The sequence below is a fragment of the Frankliniella occidentalis genome, unplaced genomic scaffold (assembly GCF_000697945.3).
Source record: "Frankliniella occidentalis isolate FOCC.00 unplaced genomic scaffold, Focc_3.1 Scaffold323, whole genome shotgun sequence".
NCBI classification, from domain to species: domain Eukaryota; kingdom Metazoa; phylum Arthropoda; class Insecta; order Thysanoptera; family Thripidae; genus Frankliniella; species Frankliniella occidentalis.
The window spans coordinates 56,224-71,638 of record NW_026267447.1 but is presented as its reverse complement, the minus strand read 5'-3'; the positions used below and the strand labels follow the sequence as shown (position 1 = coordinate 71,638).

The following is a 15,415-nucleotide window of genomic DNA, read 5'->3' as shown; positions in this document are numbered from 1 at the left end:
CTCCTAATGTTGGCAGAAAAAACAGCAGACCTGAAAACCAGGCAAAGGCGTGGTGGATTAGTTAAACATTTAAAATTGCACTTTCATCATTTGGCTTATTGAAGAAAAAAAAATTCTTCTCTTCTAGCGACAGTAGCGCTGCGCAGCGGCCGGCAGCCGAGACAGGAGCCCTGGCCGGGTGACACGCCCGCCTATCCCGGACCCCCGAAGCCGTTGCTCCGTCCAAATATGTTACTCCGTGGTCTTTCTCACTGCGAAACTTTGCAGGACGAGTTCCGCAACTCTAAATCTAAAAATACCGCACTTGGTTTGACCATCTGTTATTTGAATCACTGTTGCGAAGGTATCAAAATCGTGAGGTAAGCCGTTCGCACTTTACTTGAACCCTAGTTCTACGCAAGCGCCACCTAGAGGCGACTGGCCACACCGCACCACGGCGCCGAACTGCTGCCAACTGTTGAACTTTTAATTAAAACGAATTACGAAATATTTCAAACGCAATATCCTGCTTTAGTGATAAAACACACTCATAATTCGTACATCCCAATACATATTCACTTTTACCCGCGCGAAAGGATCAGTAGTCATAGTGTGCTTGAAACTACAGAAGCATATTTGCAGTCGGTAACCACAGTTAGCAGTGCAATATAAGAGTTTTTGAATTAAACTAGCTATATGTACGCCAGACCACGTCTCGCGTAACAGGCTTCGTGATATCTCACGGAACACTGTTACGCTGCGACGCGCCTGGCATACATCTACCTAGGCCTGCGGCGCAGACACCCGAGTCGGGAAGCGCAAAAATGTACACGAAGATGCGGCGAGCCTTCGGCCTGTCAACTTCTCTTCACTTCGACTAAGAATGGAGGGCTGTACATTTTTTCTCTTTTTTTCGTCCAAAGAGCTCTACTATGATGAGGTACCCCTTAGGAAACTGTAAAAGAAATATTTTTAAAAACATTATGTGTGGGACCTATGGTTTTTAATTTTTTTTTAAATGCAATTTTTGAGCAACATTGCTCTTCTCCGAACTTGATCTGTCTTTTTATGATACAAAACGACCCTGAAAATCCCAGGTCGTTAGCTCAATTCGTTCTCGAGTTATCGTGACGACAGACAAACACACACACAGACAGACGCGAAACTTTTTGATCACTGGAGTAATAGGCGTCGCTAATCGCTCAGCCAATAAATGTACACTGTCCTTTCTTTACTCGCACTTTTTAACTTTAGACCCGTGTAAGTTTTATTTGTTATAAAGTAATTCAAACTGCAGATCCTTTCGCGCGGGCAACGATACTCTCTGCAGCAAAAGAGGGTGTGGTTGTTTCTCACAGACAGACTCACGACCAACACTTTGCCAGGTTCACCACAGAGCTCGGTCCACTGTTCCGGAGAGCTTCGCTTCGCTCAGGATATATGGTTTCCCTCGTATTTTCCTCAAATATGGGAGTTCCTCATAGTTTTCCCTTTGTCCTCAAAAAATGAATCATGGTTTTTTGTCGTGAACTCCTTGCAAGTGTTGATACGACTTTCACTAGAACGTGGCCATTTTTGTCTGAGCGATTAGCGGAGCCTTTTAATCTAGTGATGATCGAAAAGTCTCGTGTCTCTTTGTCTGTCTGTACGCACGATAACTCAAAAACGGGTTGAGCTAGAAGGAAGGAAGAACTGTACTGATTTTAGGTCCTTTAGCTCAAAAGTTGACCAGTCAAAGACATCAAAATCAAAAAGCAAGATAAACTTATTTTGAAAAATTTTGTTCTTTAAATAAGTCGTTTAAGTAGTAGCAAATTTTCGTCCGTTTAGCTCTATTTTTAACCGTTTAGACGCCAGAGGGTTTTTTTTACACGGAAAATGCCCCCAAAACATTTTAATGTTTTTTTTCTCACATATTTGATGGTCTCTAGTCGGGTCACTCGTCAAAATAAAACCCTGAGAAGAAAAATTTGACACTTTGGGGGCCGAAGGCCAGGTTAACTTGCACGAACAAATTAAAGATAGCAGTAGCACGACGATCAGAATGTCACGCCTCCTTTGCCATACTCGTGCCTAGTGCGTCAAAGACAGAAAATCCCCGGAAAGAACATTTGTTCAAGAACGTGGACTATAAAATGGCCATGGTTGGCGGCATGGCGTCGATTCAATATGTCACTCTGGTCCGTGCTCCTTGTCCTAGTGGCCAGCCTGGCCACCCTAAGTTTGGCTGCCGACAGTGACTACTGTAAACTCTGCAAGCAGAACCCGAGGTATGCTACGCTCTGCATGACAAGAAACCATTTTGTTGTTGCTTAAACGTCGCTCTGTGCACATGCTGACAGGAAACAAATGTGGTCCTCAGAGCGGAATAGTTGGGAACTTGTGGTTTAATGGCTGTGCGATAGCTTAGTCTCTTCCTCCGTCTGACCGAAAAAAAGAAACCTTTTTCAGAGCATACCTGTATTGTCAGGAGAATACTACCACGCAAAGGCAAATTGATATACCGATATGAAGGAAAATTCCAGTACATGTACATGTGAAAAGCGTTGGAGACACATGTATACGAAAACTGCCATAGAAATGTTTCACACCTGAAATCGTTTCTTGGAACAGGAATGTTTTTAGCAGATGATACCTTAAAAACCTTTGGACTAAACGTAAAGAATAGATAAGTAAATTTAAGGTGTCAGCTAGCTTTTACTCTCGAAACGGCAAGGGAATCAAGCGGAGACCAGAAAACAATTTCTTTAGCGCTGGCGGAACCGTGTCCGGGTGGGTGCCTGAGTGAGTGTCGCTTCAGGCCCCTACCCTTACCCTGCTTAACAATACTAGGCTCCCCGTCCCCCTCCTGCACAACAATACTATCCGACGCCGGCCCCTGTTCCCGCGCTTTTCATCGCCGTTTGTTCGCTGAAATTGCAAATAACAAGAAACCAGAAACAAATGACAGCTAAATCCGGGAGTAAATTTGAAAACAGACATATTCTTACATTTGTATCATCTGCTTTCAAGATAGATTCTTAATTTAGATTTTTTTTTCTTTTTTTTTATCTACATGATCAGTTTGTACCTAAAATGGCCAACATGACCAAGCTCATATTTGCATCCGATTAAGTGAAGAATAATCCTGCATGACTTATACTTGATTCAACGCCAAAACAAACTTGTTCAAAGAAAACATTCACTTTTAAACAAGATTTTTTTCTTGAAAACGCAAACGACAACAAGGCGACATCGCACTTGGCCGCTTTGGCAGAAATTATACTTGGAAATTCGCATTGACACAGATGTTCTTGTAATAAGAACATCCGACTTGGGTCGTTGTTAGTATAAAAACAATCTTCGGTATGTGCCGAAAATTCCGAAAAAATTGAAGGCGATTTTTGGCAGGCCTCACTTTATAAGTGTTTGGGTAGGATCTTACTGAATTGGTCGCTGAACGCTTCTAGTTCATATTTAAACTGTTTGGCACGCCTTGTTAGCGTTTGGCATGGCATTGGTAGCATCCAAATAAACATTTGTTTAAATATCGCGGTATACTGCGCAATGGGAATGGGGTCTTACCACACATAATAGGGTCATAAATTCTCTAAGTTACTGCGCATCTTTTGCACCAATGAAATCTTCTTTATTCAAATAAGGGAGAGCTGAGTGAGCAGAGAAAATATGTCGTAAGTAAAATTATGGGATCTTTAGTCAATAAAAGTGACATGTGTATATTTGCGCTACTATTTTAGACAGGGTTTTGTCGCAATTACAGTTGCGACACTGTGGCAGATTTAATTTTGCCCAAGTTTTGACTTTCGTCAGTTGCTTTGATTAGCATGAGTACTTTGACCACTGCTTCTCAAACCACCAAAGTTATCTCTTGATGTTTGGGTATTAGCTAAGGGGGCAGAGGGGAAGACCTTTGTAATGTAAGGGTTTGCAAGAATCGTCACTACACTAGCTATATGTACGCCAGACCACGTCTCGCGTAACAGGCTTCGCGATATCTCACGAAACACTGTTACGCTGCGACGCGCCTGGCGCACATATAGCTAGGCCTGCGGCGCTGACACCCAAGACGGGGTAATAGGAGTGTATATACAATTTTTCGAAATAAGGTCTTTTAAATGATTAAATCGACCATTTGATCATTTTCGGCTCATTTTTGTCAAGAAATGCCACCTAGCACCTTTAACGGTACAAGATAGAGCCAAACGGACGAAATTTTTGCCCAGGGGGCTCTACTTTGACGAGTTACCCCCTAAGAACCTAAACAAATTATTTGATAAAAAAACATTTTGCGACCTGTGGTTTTTAATTTTTTTAAAAGCCAATTTTTGAGCTACAATGCTCATTTTCGAACTCGATCTGTCTTTTAATAGTACAAAACGACCCTTAAATTCCCAGATCGCTATCTCAATTCCTTCTCGAGTTATCGTGCGGACAGACAGACAGACAGACAGACAAACAAACAAACAAACAGAATGAAACTTTTCGGGTCAGTGGAGTTATGGGCTTCGCTAATCGCTCAGCCAACTACACGCCGCATCGATTTAGGATTTAAGATGTACTAGCTATATGTACGCCAGACCACGTCTCGCGTAACAGGCTTCGCGATATCTCACGAAACACTGTTACGCTGCGACGCGCCTGGCGCACAGATAGCTAGGCCTGCGGCGCTGACACCCGAGACGGGGTAATAGGAGTGTGCATACAATTTTTTCGAAATGAAGTCTTTTTAACGATTTAATCGACCATTTGATCATTTTTACCTCATTTTTGTCAAGAAATGCCCCATAGCGCAGAAACGGTACACGATAGAGCAAAACGGACGAAATTTTCGGCCATAGGCCTCTACTTTGACGAGTTACCCCATAGGAACCCATAAAAAAATATTTGAAAAAATACATTTTGCGACCTGTGGTTTTTGATTTTTTTAAAAGTCAATTTTTGAGCTAGAATGCTCATCTTCGAGCTCGATCTGTCTTTTTATGATACAAAACGACCCTAAAATTCCCAGATCGCTATCTCAATTCATTCTCGAGTTATCGTGCGGACAGACAGACAAACAAACACACACACAAACAGAATGAAACTTTTCGGGTCAGTGGAGTAATGGGCTTCGCTAATCGCTCAGCCAATTAAGAGCATAGAGACGCTTATTTTGCCGTTGTTCCCGGTGCACACACTCTTCAGAAACATGCCGATCCTCGCTTTCAGCTGGAGCGATCAGTCCCTTTCGGTGGGCACCATTGTAGCGCAACGGATGAGTCCGGGACGGTAAAAAAAAATTGCTAGTTTCTATTGAAAAATGCCGGTAATGGTTGACCTGGGATTTTTGCAAATTTCGAAATGAACGTGAGGAAGGGTGGGGCAGTGAGTAACGGATTTTGGAATTTGGCTAAAAAAGTCAAACTATGTAAAAATCTGTGGTAAATCGGACGCAAAAGGATAGATTGGACCTTTACCAAGCCTAAAATTTGATCGGATTTAATACTCGGCGCATTCAAGTATGACCTAGAGCATGTTGAACAAAGACCTGCATTTGTTAGACACAGGGAAGAGTTGAATTCTGGAGACAGCTAGAAAGGAAGAAAACAGCTTTCCCTTCCTTTCTATAATAACTACTAATTCCCACAACAGTTTTTCTCAACAAATTTAATTGTTTTACATGGAATTTTCTTCAAATTTACAAGGTTTTGATTTCGAATCCCTATGGGCAGGGTACCTATGGGAAGTTGTCCCTGCCCATGGACGTTGTGATCCCCATGAGCTGGATATGGGGACTTCTTATGTAAGAGGGGTGATGGGGCTGTACATGGGAAAAGTGCCTTTTCCCATAGGAAGGATGCATTCATGCCTATGGGCACCATGGAAATTTTACCCTGGGAGTGTACACATTTTATTAATGATGTGCCACCATAAAATAAGCCCACTCTTCTGCTTAGAGGAAAATTTTGAACCGACGTCATACTTCTCAGACAAAAGTGTACTCCTGAAAAAAAAAAGTATTTCTGTTTCGGCCATATTGGTAAGAAAAACCCCCTCTTGAAAGTGGAAGCCAAACGGACGACGTTTTAGACCAGAGGGTTCTTTCACGATTTTCCCCTTTGGAGACCATCAAATATGTTCTTAAATTAATATATTAATTTTTGGGCCACTTTTGTGAGTAAACCTCCCTCTAGCGCCTAAACGGTGACATAGAGCCGAACGGAAAACTTTTTTGCCCAAAACCTTCACTTTCACAAGTTACCCCATAGGAGACCATCAAATATTTTCCAGAGTTAATATATTTATTTTAGGGCCAGTTTTGTGAGTAAAACATCCTCTACCGCCTAAACGGTGCGAGATAGAGCCAAACGGTCGAAGGACTCTTCTTTGCCAAGTAACCCTTTAGGAGACCATAATATGACAAGAAAAACATTTTTGTCCTACTTCTTGGACCAGCCCCTATTTCTTTGTTCTCCCCACTCAGGGGTGGTTGCCAGGATTTGCACCAACCGTTTCGTTGTCGAGAAGTGACAACAATAATACCCTGAAAATTCCACACCCCTAGCTCACGTCCTTCTTGGGAAACGGACAGACACAGGGGCGATGGCATAAGCCCGCTTATATAGCTTTTAAGCAAAAGAGCGGGCTAAAAAAGGGGCTAGTAACCACACTTTTGACTTCAGTGGCAATGATCTTGGGTGCACCTGCACCACACGAAAAATGCTCTTGTTTTAAGTGCATGTGGTATTGCAACAAGAAAAACAAGAGCAAATTTTTAACATTTTGTTCTTACTTGATCCAAGAAACCGTTTTCCCGGGTGAACAGTGTTCCCGTAGTTCCCTCCGCTTTCTTGTTCGGCGCATTGTCCTGCATTTCAGCCTTATCCAAATGTTTCATTGCCATTAGAAGGGGAGTCTCTTACTGTACTCCACTAGTCGCAAAATTACATGTTAAGATGTCCCGTTGTACGTCACAGGTGCCTGTACAAGGAAAAGACCCCGGGCAAAGCATGCAAAAACTACAAGGGGCCCAACCTGTCGGCAAGTGACAAACAGCTCATCGTCCGTTTGCACAACGAGTACCGGAACAAGGTGGCGCTTGGGAAGGAGACGCGGGGCAAGAACGGCCACGCCCAGCCGTCCGCGTCCAATATGAGGAAACTGGTGCGGTGGACTCCTTTAGTTGTTAAAATTAAGTGACACACGTTCGACATTTCTTAGAAATTTGGCACAAATAACCACGATGTAGATTTGTATTTATTTCTTGTTTTGAGTGTGCTGCCAATTTTGAGTAATGTATGTCGTGTCTATTTCAGTCTTGGGACAACGAACTGGCAACAAATGCTCAGCGGGTCGCCGACCAGTGCGTTTTTGAGCACAGCACTTGCACGAACACAAGTATGTTTAATGTGCACAATGCACACCAAACCCTTTAGCACGATATATAGTTAATACGGTGCCAACTCTTCAGCATGGGGCTAAAAGACGACCGCGGAATGGTGGCAGGGTCGCAGTTCCAGACGAGGGGGTATTCACTTCGGATTTTCGTGTACAGACTACTCCGTATTACGGGTATTACGCGTATTACCGAGTATTACTGGGTATTACAGGGTATTACCAGGTATTACCGAGTATTACCAGGTATTACCAAGTATTACAGCGAATTACCAGGTATTACCAAGTATTACAGCGTATTACCTGGTATTACCAAGTATTACTGATAATCTGAAAAAGGTTTTTTCGAAAGCGTACATACATACATAATTGCTTATAATTTAAAGCAGTCGGTAATTTGACCTTAGCTCAGAATATTAGTTTGCCTTGCCTATATTTATTAAGTTAAAAGATCATCAATGATCACGTCCAGGTTTTTGGCTCATATTTCTTTTTAGCTTGACAACATTAGAGAGTGACTAGCTATTGCCAGCTCATTGACAGTTTGTGCCCCTGACAGCTGGTGCCCCACTCTCCCTTACACAGTTACGTTTTCAAAATAAGAATTGAGCCTTAACACCGGTGTAGAAAAGAACGACCTAGCCGCGAGCCTACACTGCGAAATTCTTACAAAGAATTTTAAAGCATTGTAAGGAAGTTTGCATTGCAAACTATTTTATTCGTAAGTTGCGAAGAAACGGTTCGCAAGGTTAGGAACTAATTCTTCGCAGCGTTATTAACTATTTTCTTCGTAAGGTGCAAATAATTAGTTTGCAATGCGAAGGATCTCAATGCAAAGCATTTTACAACGATTCGAATTTCTTTTCAAGCTTTTTACAGTGTAGCTGTAAAGGCTAATATCTTAGCTCTTTTTGCTTATAATTAGCTAATCGAGCTTATATTCTGACCTATTGCAAAATTAGCAAAAACATTCAGCTATTTTAGGTAATTCTTTGTGTGTATGTGTGTGTGTTTGTGTGTGTGTGTGTGCGTGTGTGTGTGTGTGTGTGTGTCAGAAAACCTGTCATCTTCGTAAAGTGCAACATCTTTCAGAATTGATTACATTTTGAAACTGTCACATTGGTAAACACATGATGTCACATTTGTTTCGACTCGAGTCAACCAGGCTTAGCTAAATGAAAGCACAAGAATTGAATGACAGTGATTATTCTTGATTGGTTTTGAACGAAACACGTTTTGTATCAACTACTACTTTCATCGATGTTTCGGCTTCATTTTGCTAATGTCCATTGGTCGCCCAGAAAGAAATCTATATGTCCCGTCTTATCATCTATTGCAGTTTTGTAGGACAACTGATTTTGTAACGTTCTGGCTAAGTGAGGTTCAGCAGTGGTACACATTATTGCAGGGTATTACAGGGTATTACAGCGTATTACCGGGTATTACTGCGTATTACCAGGTATTACTGCGTATTACAAGGTATTACCGGGTATTACTGAGTATTACAGGGTATTACAGTCATCGTGTACAGGGTATTACTGAAGTGAATACCCCCTCGGTTCCAGAAGAGCCGCCAGGGGTGCTGGCGTCGACTTATGCGGGACGAGGGGAGGTGGGAGGAAACGGGGAAACGAAACACCTGGTGCAAATCCTGGCAACCACCCCTAAGGGAGTGAAAGGGGGTAACAAAGAAATAGGGGTTGGTCCAAAAAGTAGGATTTTTTTTTTATGATCTTCTAAGGAAGCGGTCACTCGTGAAAGTAGAGCCAAACGGGCGAAAGTTTTGTCCGTTTCAGTCTATCTTGTACCGAAGTTAAACGAACTCGAAATTCTCGAAATTTGGTCTAAAAATCTTGAAACAAACATGAACAGCCTTATTTTCTCCAAACGAACCGAACCGAACAATGTAATGTTCAAATTCGACCCGATCACGAACAATTAATACAATATGTTTTTTGCTTAATAACTATCCACGCTGGTTCACATTAGCTACATTAACGTTTAAAACTGTACTTATATATTAACCTGCTATTGCCCCCTTAATTAATTACACCCAAATATGAGTCGTCTTTCGTAAACACACTTCAAATTTGTTCGCCTACGAACTTCTGTTCGAGTACACTCAGAAAAATAGTTTCTTGATTCAAATGCACGTGGCACAAGATGAAATTCACCATTGAAACAAGGCAAAATTGTGTTTGGAATAAGATTCTTCTCTTATTCGAAAGAAAATATCAGCTTGTTTCAAGGGTATGTTTGATCTTGTGTCAGCGTGCACTTGCAACAAGGAAAAATTTACTAGAAAGAAGAAACTATTTTTCTGGGTATACTCGAACATTTCGAATCCGCACACCTCGTGTTCGTGTTTAAACGGACGCGAACATCTCGATGTTTGTTCAAATTCGTTCGAATGCGAACATGTTCGCTCACTTTTTGTACGCTCTGATTTTTCTACTGGGTTGGTGTGCTTTTTCCAGTTGATGGAACGCCGGCGGGTGAGAATCTTCTGACAGGTGGATTTGCTGTCGGACAAACTGGTCCAGATTGGAATGCAACAGTCTACGCGTGGTACGAGGAGGTTGACCTGCGTGATGGTCGTCTTAATACCAAACCTTTTGTGTAAGTTTATTCAGTGGTTGTTCTTAATTTCTCAATGTTGATGCAAAATTTAAGAATACTGTGCTTGGTTTGAGAAAATTGTGCTTGAAAGAAGTATAATTTTCCTAAAACAAGCAATCTAAGAAGCAATAAGGTTGCACAAGTTCATGTGTGCGCTGCACATAGCACGCACAGTTAAAGTTCAAAGTTCCCGGAGCCAAACAAAAGTAACTGTTTTGGTCAGAAACTTTGTTTTCGAGACTTTTATCGATGCTGTTTTTTGGCAACATGTCTGTTAATGAATGGGGGTAACCAAAACAGAAGCTTCGCTGCGGCCGCGAGCGCGTTTCTCTGTTCTCCGGTGTTTTATCGAGTTTTTTATCGGGGGAAAATCCTTCCACAACGTTTTCCGACCCGCTGAGTCGATTGGACACACTATTTTGAATATTTATTCACACCCAGTCGGCTCGTCGGCCCTTCCGAGCTTCGGTTAGCTGAATTTCGCGATTACGGCAACAAGGTGTAAATAAATATTAGAAATAGTGTGTCCAATCGACTCAGTGACCCAGCTTTTATGGGGCTAACCATCTACTAAACCGAAGTATAACTTATGAGCATTTCGAGATCATCAAATTTACTTAACCCGAGGGGGTAATCACTAAGGACAGTAGGTGTACACATTTCTATAAAAGTTAAAGTGAAAGTGACAAAAAGTTGACTGATAGTGATGAAAACTGAAATAAAAAGTTGACAAAAGTGACTAATCGTGCGTTGATCAAATCAAGAATGAATAACATAGAGGGGACATAGGCATAGAAATGAAATAAACGTTGTAAATCGGTGGAAAAGTGACGGGAAAATTACGAAAAGTGAATGAATGTGGAAAAGTGAAAAGTTGAGGGGTACGCATTTTCACGTAGTGATTACTCCCTCGTTAACCCTAGAGAAGTTCTTTAATTTCACTAAAACCTCGGAGCGTGTAGTGTGCTCTTACCACCTTCTTCGCTCTACAGGGCTGACTCTACCTTCGAGGACGTAGGTCATTACACTCAAATGTGCTGGGGTGAGACGTACGGCATCGGCTGTGGCTACTCGATGTACACAGCCGGGTCAGGCAGCAAGATCGACACACACCTCGTAGTATGCCACTACAAGGCTCTAGGCAACAACGAGGGCCAGGCAATGTACAAGGCTGGCAAACCGGCTACGCAGTGTGCCTCGGGCACGAAAAGAGACTCGGCTTTCCTAGGATTGTGCGCGTAGGCATTCGCCTTATTAGTCTGGTGATGCTTGACCATGTAAACCATAAGAGTCGGTCGCAATAGGATGTTCTACTATGCATTAAATCTATAAGGGCAAAACGTTCCTTCAAAGAGTAATACTTTTCACACATTTTCCTGTGATAAAATGCCCTGTGTGATTCCCATTATTTGTCACTCCTGAGGGAGTGATGAGTCTTTATTACAAATTTTGTATTATACTTTTGGAAAACAATCTCATGATTCCATTCCGGATTTATTGCAAAACTGTGTGATGCACATTGAACAAAAGTATAAAACCTTAAGTGTCGCTAAATATGTGATGGTCATTACAAATACAAGCAATGGATGTAATGTTGTACTTTTTCTGTGATGACATCCCGTCCGTATGACACTCTCACACAAATACAGTGACGTGAATGCATTTACCCCCGTGTTCGTCGGAACCTTCTCTAACTGAACACTGTAAAAAATTCTATAGAAGATTTACAATAAATGTCTCTCACGCCGCTCACATATCACTAATGATTTGACGAAGGGGTTTAAGTTCCGCCCATAAGAACTAGTATGAACCTCTGTTGCCCTCAAGCAACAAAGACCATACAGGCATACCAGTCCGCGAATTGACTTCCCCCCCTACCTATAATTTTTTTGCTCCAGAGCAACAAACTTCTTTGGTGCTTCTCGCGGCCATATTAGCCACTATCATGACCTACTCATAAAGGTTGGACCGACCCGATGCCGATGCTAGACCATGCGGCTGAACACAAAAATCGTGCCTCCGGACTCGCGCTTCCCCTACAAGTAGTACCAAATCCATGTGCGCGTGCACGCACACGCGCGTGCGTGTACACACACACACATACACGCACGCGTGTACACGCACGCCTGCTCTGCAACCCTTCACTCGCCTGGATTAAGTGAATTCTATCAGTTGGCGACGGCAAAGGAAACCCCCCTATTGGTTTGTTGCTCAGGAGCAACAGCCCCGGGGGGACTTTGGTACTGCTCGTAGGGGAGGCGTAAAATCCATTCAGGAGATTAACCACGGAGTAACATGCCTTTAAAATTCAAATTAAACTTGATGTGAACTTGCTGAGGGAGAAAGGTGTACCAGTGTACCTGAAACACACCAATAATCCTGGAACAGTATTTGTTCAACACTTCAATCCTGGCCTTGGGCTGTAATTACATTGCTCTAGGTGTCTCCCACGCGACTGACAAGACCTATCTACGTGACACTAGGGTAATCCTGATCCAGATCGTGATCATGATCTGGTGATTTGGCTGTTTCTTCCAGACACCTATTCCGAGTGGCTGTAGCACGGGAGCGACACCCCCTCTCATACCTCACGCACTTCATGTAAAGGGTTCCATTACATGTTGAGCTATGGTGAAAGAAGTAGCCGTCATTTTTGTGATAGAGGTAGCTCCCGCAACTTTGACACAAGGTTAACGCAAAACTCTGAGCTCTGGTGTTGTGTGCACAAAAAACAAAACGAGTTACATTAGCAAGCAAAGTTCTACAGGTCACAGTTTAGTGATTTACTTTTCGACGCGTCCTAACAACAATGTTCTATCTGCAGCGTGCGGATTACGCAATGTTCTATCTGCAGAGTGCGGGTTACACAATGTTCTATCTGCAGAGTGCGGATTACACAATGTTCTATCTGCAAAACGGGGTTAGGCGCAGCCCTTAACCTTTGTGTGGTCCGCAAGTAACCGGAAGACATTAAGGCCAATCTGAGCACACGGTAAGAATCGTAGAGGTCCAATGTTTAATTATTGACTGCAAAAACTGAAGTAGAACGAGCGGTTACGGAGTAATAAGCATTCCTTTGGAGGTGTCCCGCAACCCGCGTTTTGCAGATAGAACATTGTGTAATCCGCACGCTGCAGATAGAACATTGTGTAATCCGCACTTTGCAGATAGAACATTGTGTAATCCGCACGCTGCAGATAGAACATTGTGTAATCAGCACTCTGCAGATAGAACATTGTGTAATCCGCACGCTGCAGATAGAACATTGTGTAATCAGCACTCTGCAGATAGAACATTGTGTAATCCACACGCTGCAGATAGAACATTTTTGTTAGGACGCGTCGTTTTGTAATGTGAAAAATGATATAAGCGTACCCATTCCTGTGCTCGGAAAAAATACCGTGGGATAACCTTATCTTTAACTCATTCTTAAACTGGCAAGTGAACAAAAGAAAGGAGAGGCCTCTCAGTTCTTCTTCGCACAAAAGATAGGAAATAGTTCCCGGTACCGGTTGTTGTATTGATTTTTTGTTGTTTGATTGAATTTTCAGTTGGGCTATTAGAGAATTGACAATCAACCTGATTCCAGGCATTCCATACTGATAGAAAGTGGGCTTGTTAGAAATGTCCATATTTTATTTAATATAAGCGAAAAATTTGCGTAAAGTATAAATAGTTGGCTCGTGGTGTTTATTCAGGCTATACGAATGAGGACCTTGCCCCATAGAAAAGAACAAGAAGAACAAAATAGCCGCCGCGTGGCGGAGCGTAGCGCGGTCTCACAACCGATCAGTGTTTCGGCTTCTTCTTTGTTGTTTGAGCTTGTTTAAGGACCAAATCGTGTTCTAGGTTTAATTTCCAGATATATTTGACAAAAATTTGTTAACTTTTCGCGTGATTTAAAGTTTAATCGCTAATATTCTCTGAAATCGGGGAGTTTAACCTCTTGAAAGGCGTCGTAAGTTTCCCAATCTTTCTCAATTCTCTGAAACTTAAATCTCTTTTTGTATCTCTTTTGATTTTTCCGTCAGCTGTGAGATGTCTAGAGACATTTGCACTTGAACGTACCAGTGATGAGAACGCCGTACCTCTACCTGCCCATTTGTTTTATTTCTAAAGAGGCAGAAATTTCTTGCTTGCGCTATTGGTAGAGTTTCAAAATCAGCTGGGTCCATTTCTTTCAAAACTGCAGGACACTTGACCTCCAATAACAGCTTCACAAATCCGTTGACATCCATAAGTATACCGTCTGGTCTGGGTGCCTGTCTCAATGACATCCCACTCAGCGTGTGTTTTCTTTATTTCAGGTGTGTAAGCTTTTCTCGCAGCGGGTTCCTTTTCCAGTCCTTCTCTCATTTCTTGGTTTTGGAAGGGCTCCAAGCCCTAGATGTGTTTCCTGAAAGCATTTGTCTTCCCACTTTCAGTAGACCGAGATGATTGTAGACCCAACATTGTTTTTGCTTTTGAAGCTGGAATCCTAACAGCCCTTTCAAAATAAAACTGTGTTGTCTAGTGAGGGGTAAATGCAATGGCTGTTGAAAAATTGACTGTCCCTTTACAAGGTTCAGATTCCAGATCATATAACTACACATTCCAGCAACAGTGAGGGTAGATGATAAATCTGGAAAGATCTCTACATCAATTGTTGAGGAGAGGTGCGGATGTAGGAGGTGCTAGGACCACAAGATGGAAGTTGGCAGTGACTGCAGTTGGTTCAGGAATTTTGAGAAACCAGTTTTTGTTGGGGCAAAGAAAGAGAGTAAAGGTCCTCAATTGAGGTATGAACCGTAATTGAAGGGAAAATTACAAGACTCACTAGTTAGCTGGCAAATGTTGGGATCCTAAGTCTTGCGGGTGTCTCTTCTTAAGAACATAATCAAATAATGTAGCGGGCCTTCGGCTCGCTAAAGCCCGTCGTCATTAAAATTTGCCCCTTAGACATGGGAAAGTAATGTAACGGTGACACACCGTGACTATAACCCACCCTCCTGCTTAGAAAAACTTCTTTTTTAAGGGAGGGTGGGTGGGGGTGGGGGTCCCAACTAGAGGCCTTCTCCTACAACTAAATGTTCCGTACAGCAATTTTAAGCTTATGTTCGACAAAAAAGACCCTTAAGCGCCCAAACGGTGAGATAGAGCCAAACGGACAAAATTCTAGCCCAAAGGGCTCTACTTTCACGGAGTATAGAGTCCCTGGAGGAATGGTGGCCGCTGTACGTCAAAGGACCCTGCAAATCGACCTAATGCAAAACTGCTCGGCACATCGATAGTTGGGACCAAAACAAACGTTTTGACCCGCAGAGGCAAAAAAAATTTCCCTTAGGAAAAAAAAGTTATAAGGGGTTAAAATTAACACGGCGCCTTACGGGGACTCCGGGTAGGCAACACGCGGCACACGGCCGGCCGTTTTTCGCTGTTCGCGCGGTTTTTCCGCGAAAATGGT

At 42.5% G+C, this 15,415-nt stretch overlaps 1 protein-coding gene across 3 annotated transcripts in view; it reads left to right on the top strand.

The window, feature by feature from the left end:
• LOC113216710 (venom allergen 3-like) overlaps positions 1 to 11,330 on the top strand; it is a 33,258-nt gene extending 21,928 nt beyond the window's left edge. The window contains exons 1-5 of one of the 3 annotated variants that reach the window (XM_052273993.1): positions 2,099 to 2,249; positions 6,936 to 7,122; positions 7,275 to 7,356; positions 9,831 to 9,972; positions 10,965 to 11,330. In XM_052273993.1, the coding sequence (XP_052129953.1) occupies positions 2,149 to 2,249; positions 6,936 to 7,122; positions 7,275 to 7,356; positions 9,831 to 9,972; positions 10,965 to 11,214 (762 nt within the window). In that variant the 5' untranslated portion in view covers positions 2,099 to 2,148 and the 3' untranslated portion in view covers positions 11,215 to 11,330. Of the gene's footprint in view, positions 1 to 2,098; positions 2,250 to 6,935; positions 7,123 to 7,274; positions 7,357 to 9,830; positions 9,973 to 10,964 lie in introns of those variants that run through there. The other 2 variants (XM_052273994.1, XM_052273995.1) reach the window with 2 other exon arrangements.
• The last annotated feature ends 4,085 nt before the right edge of the window (positions 11,331 to 15,415 follow it).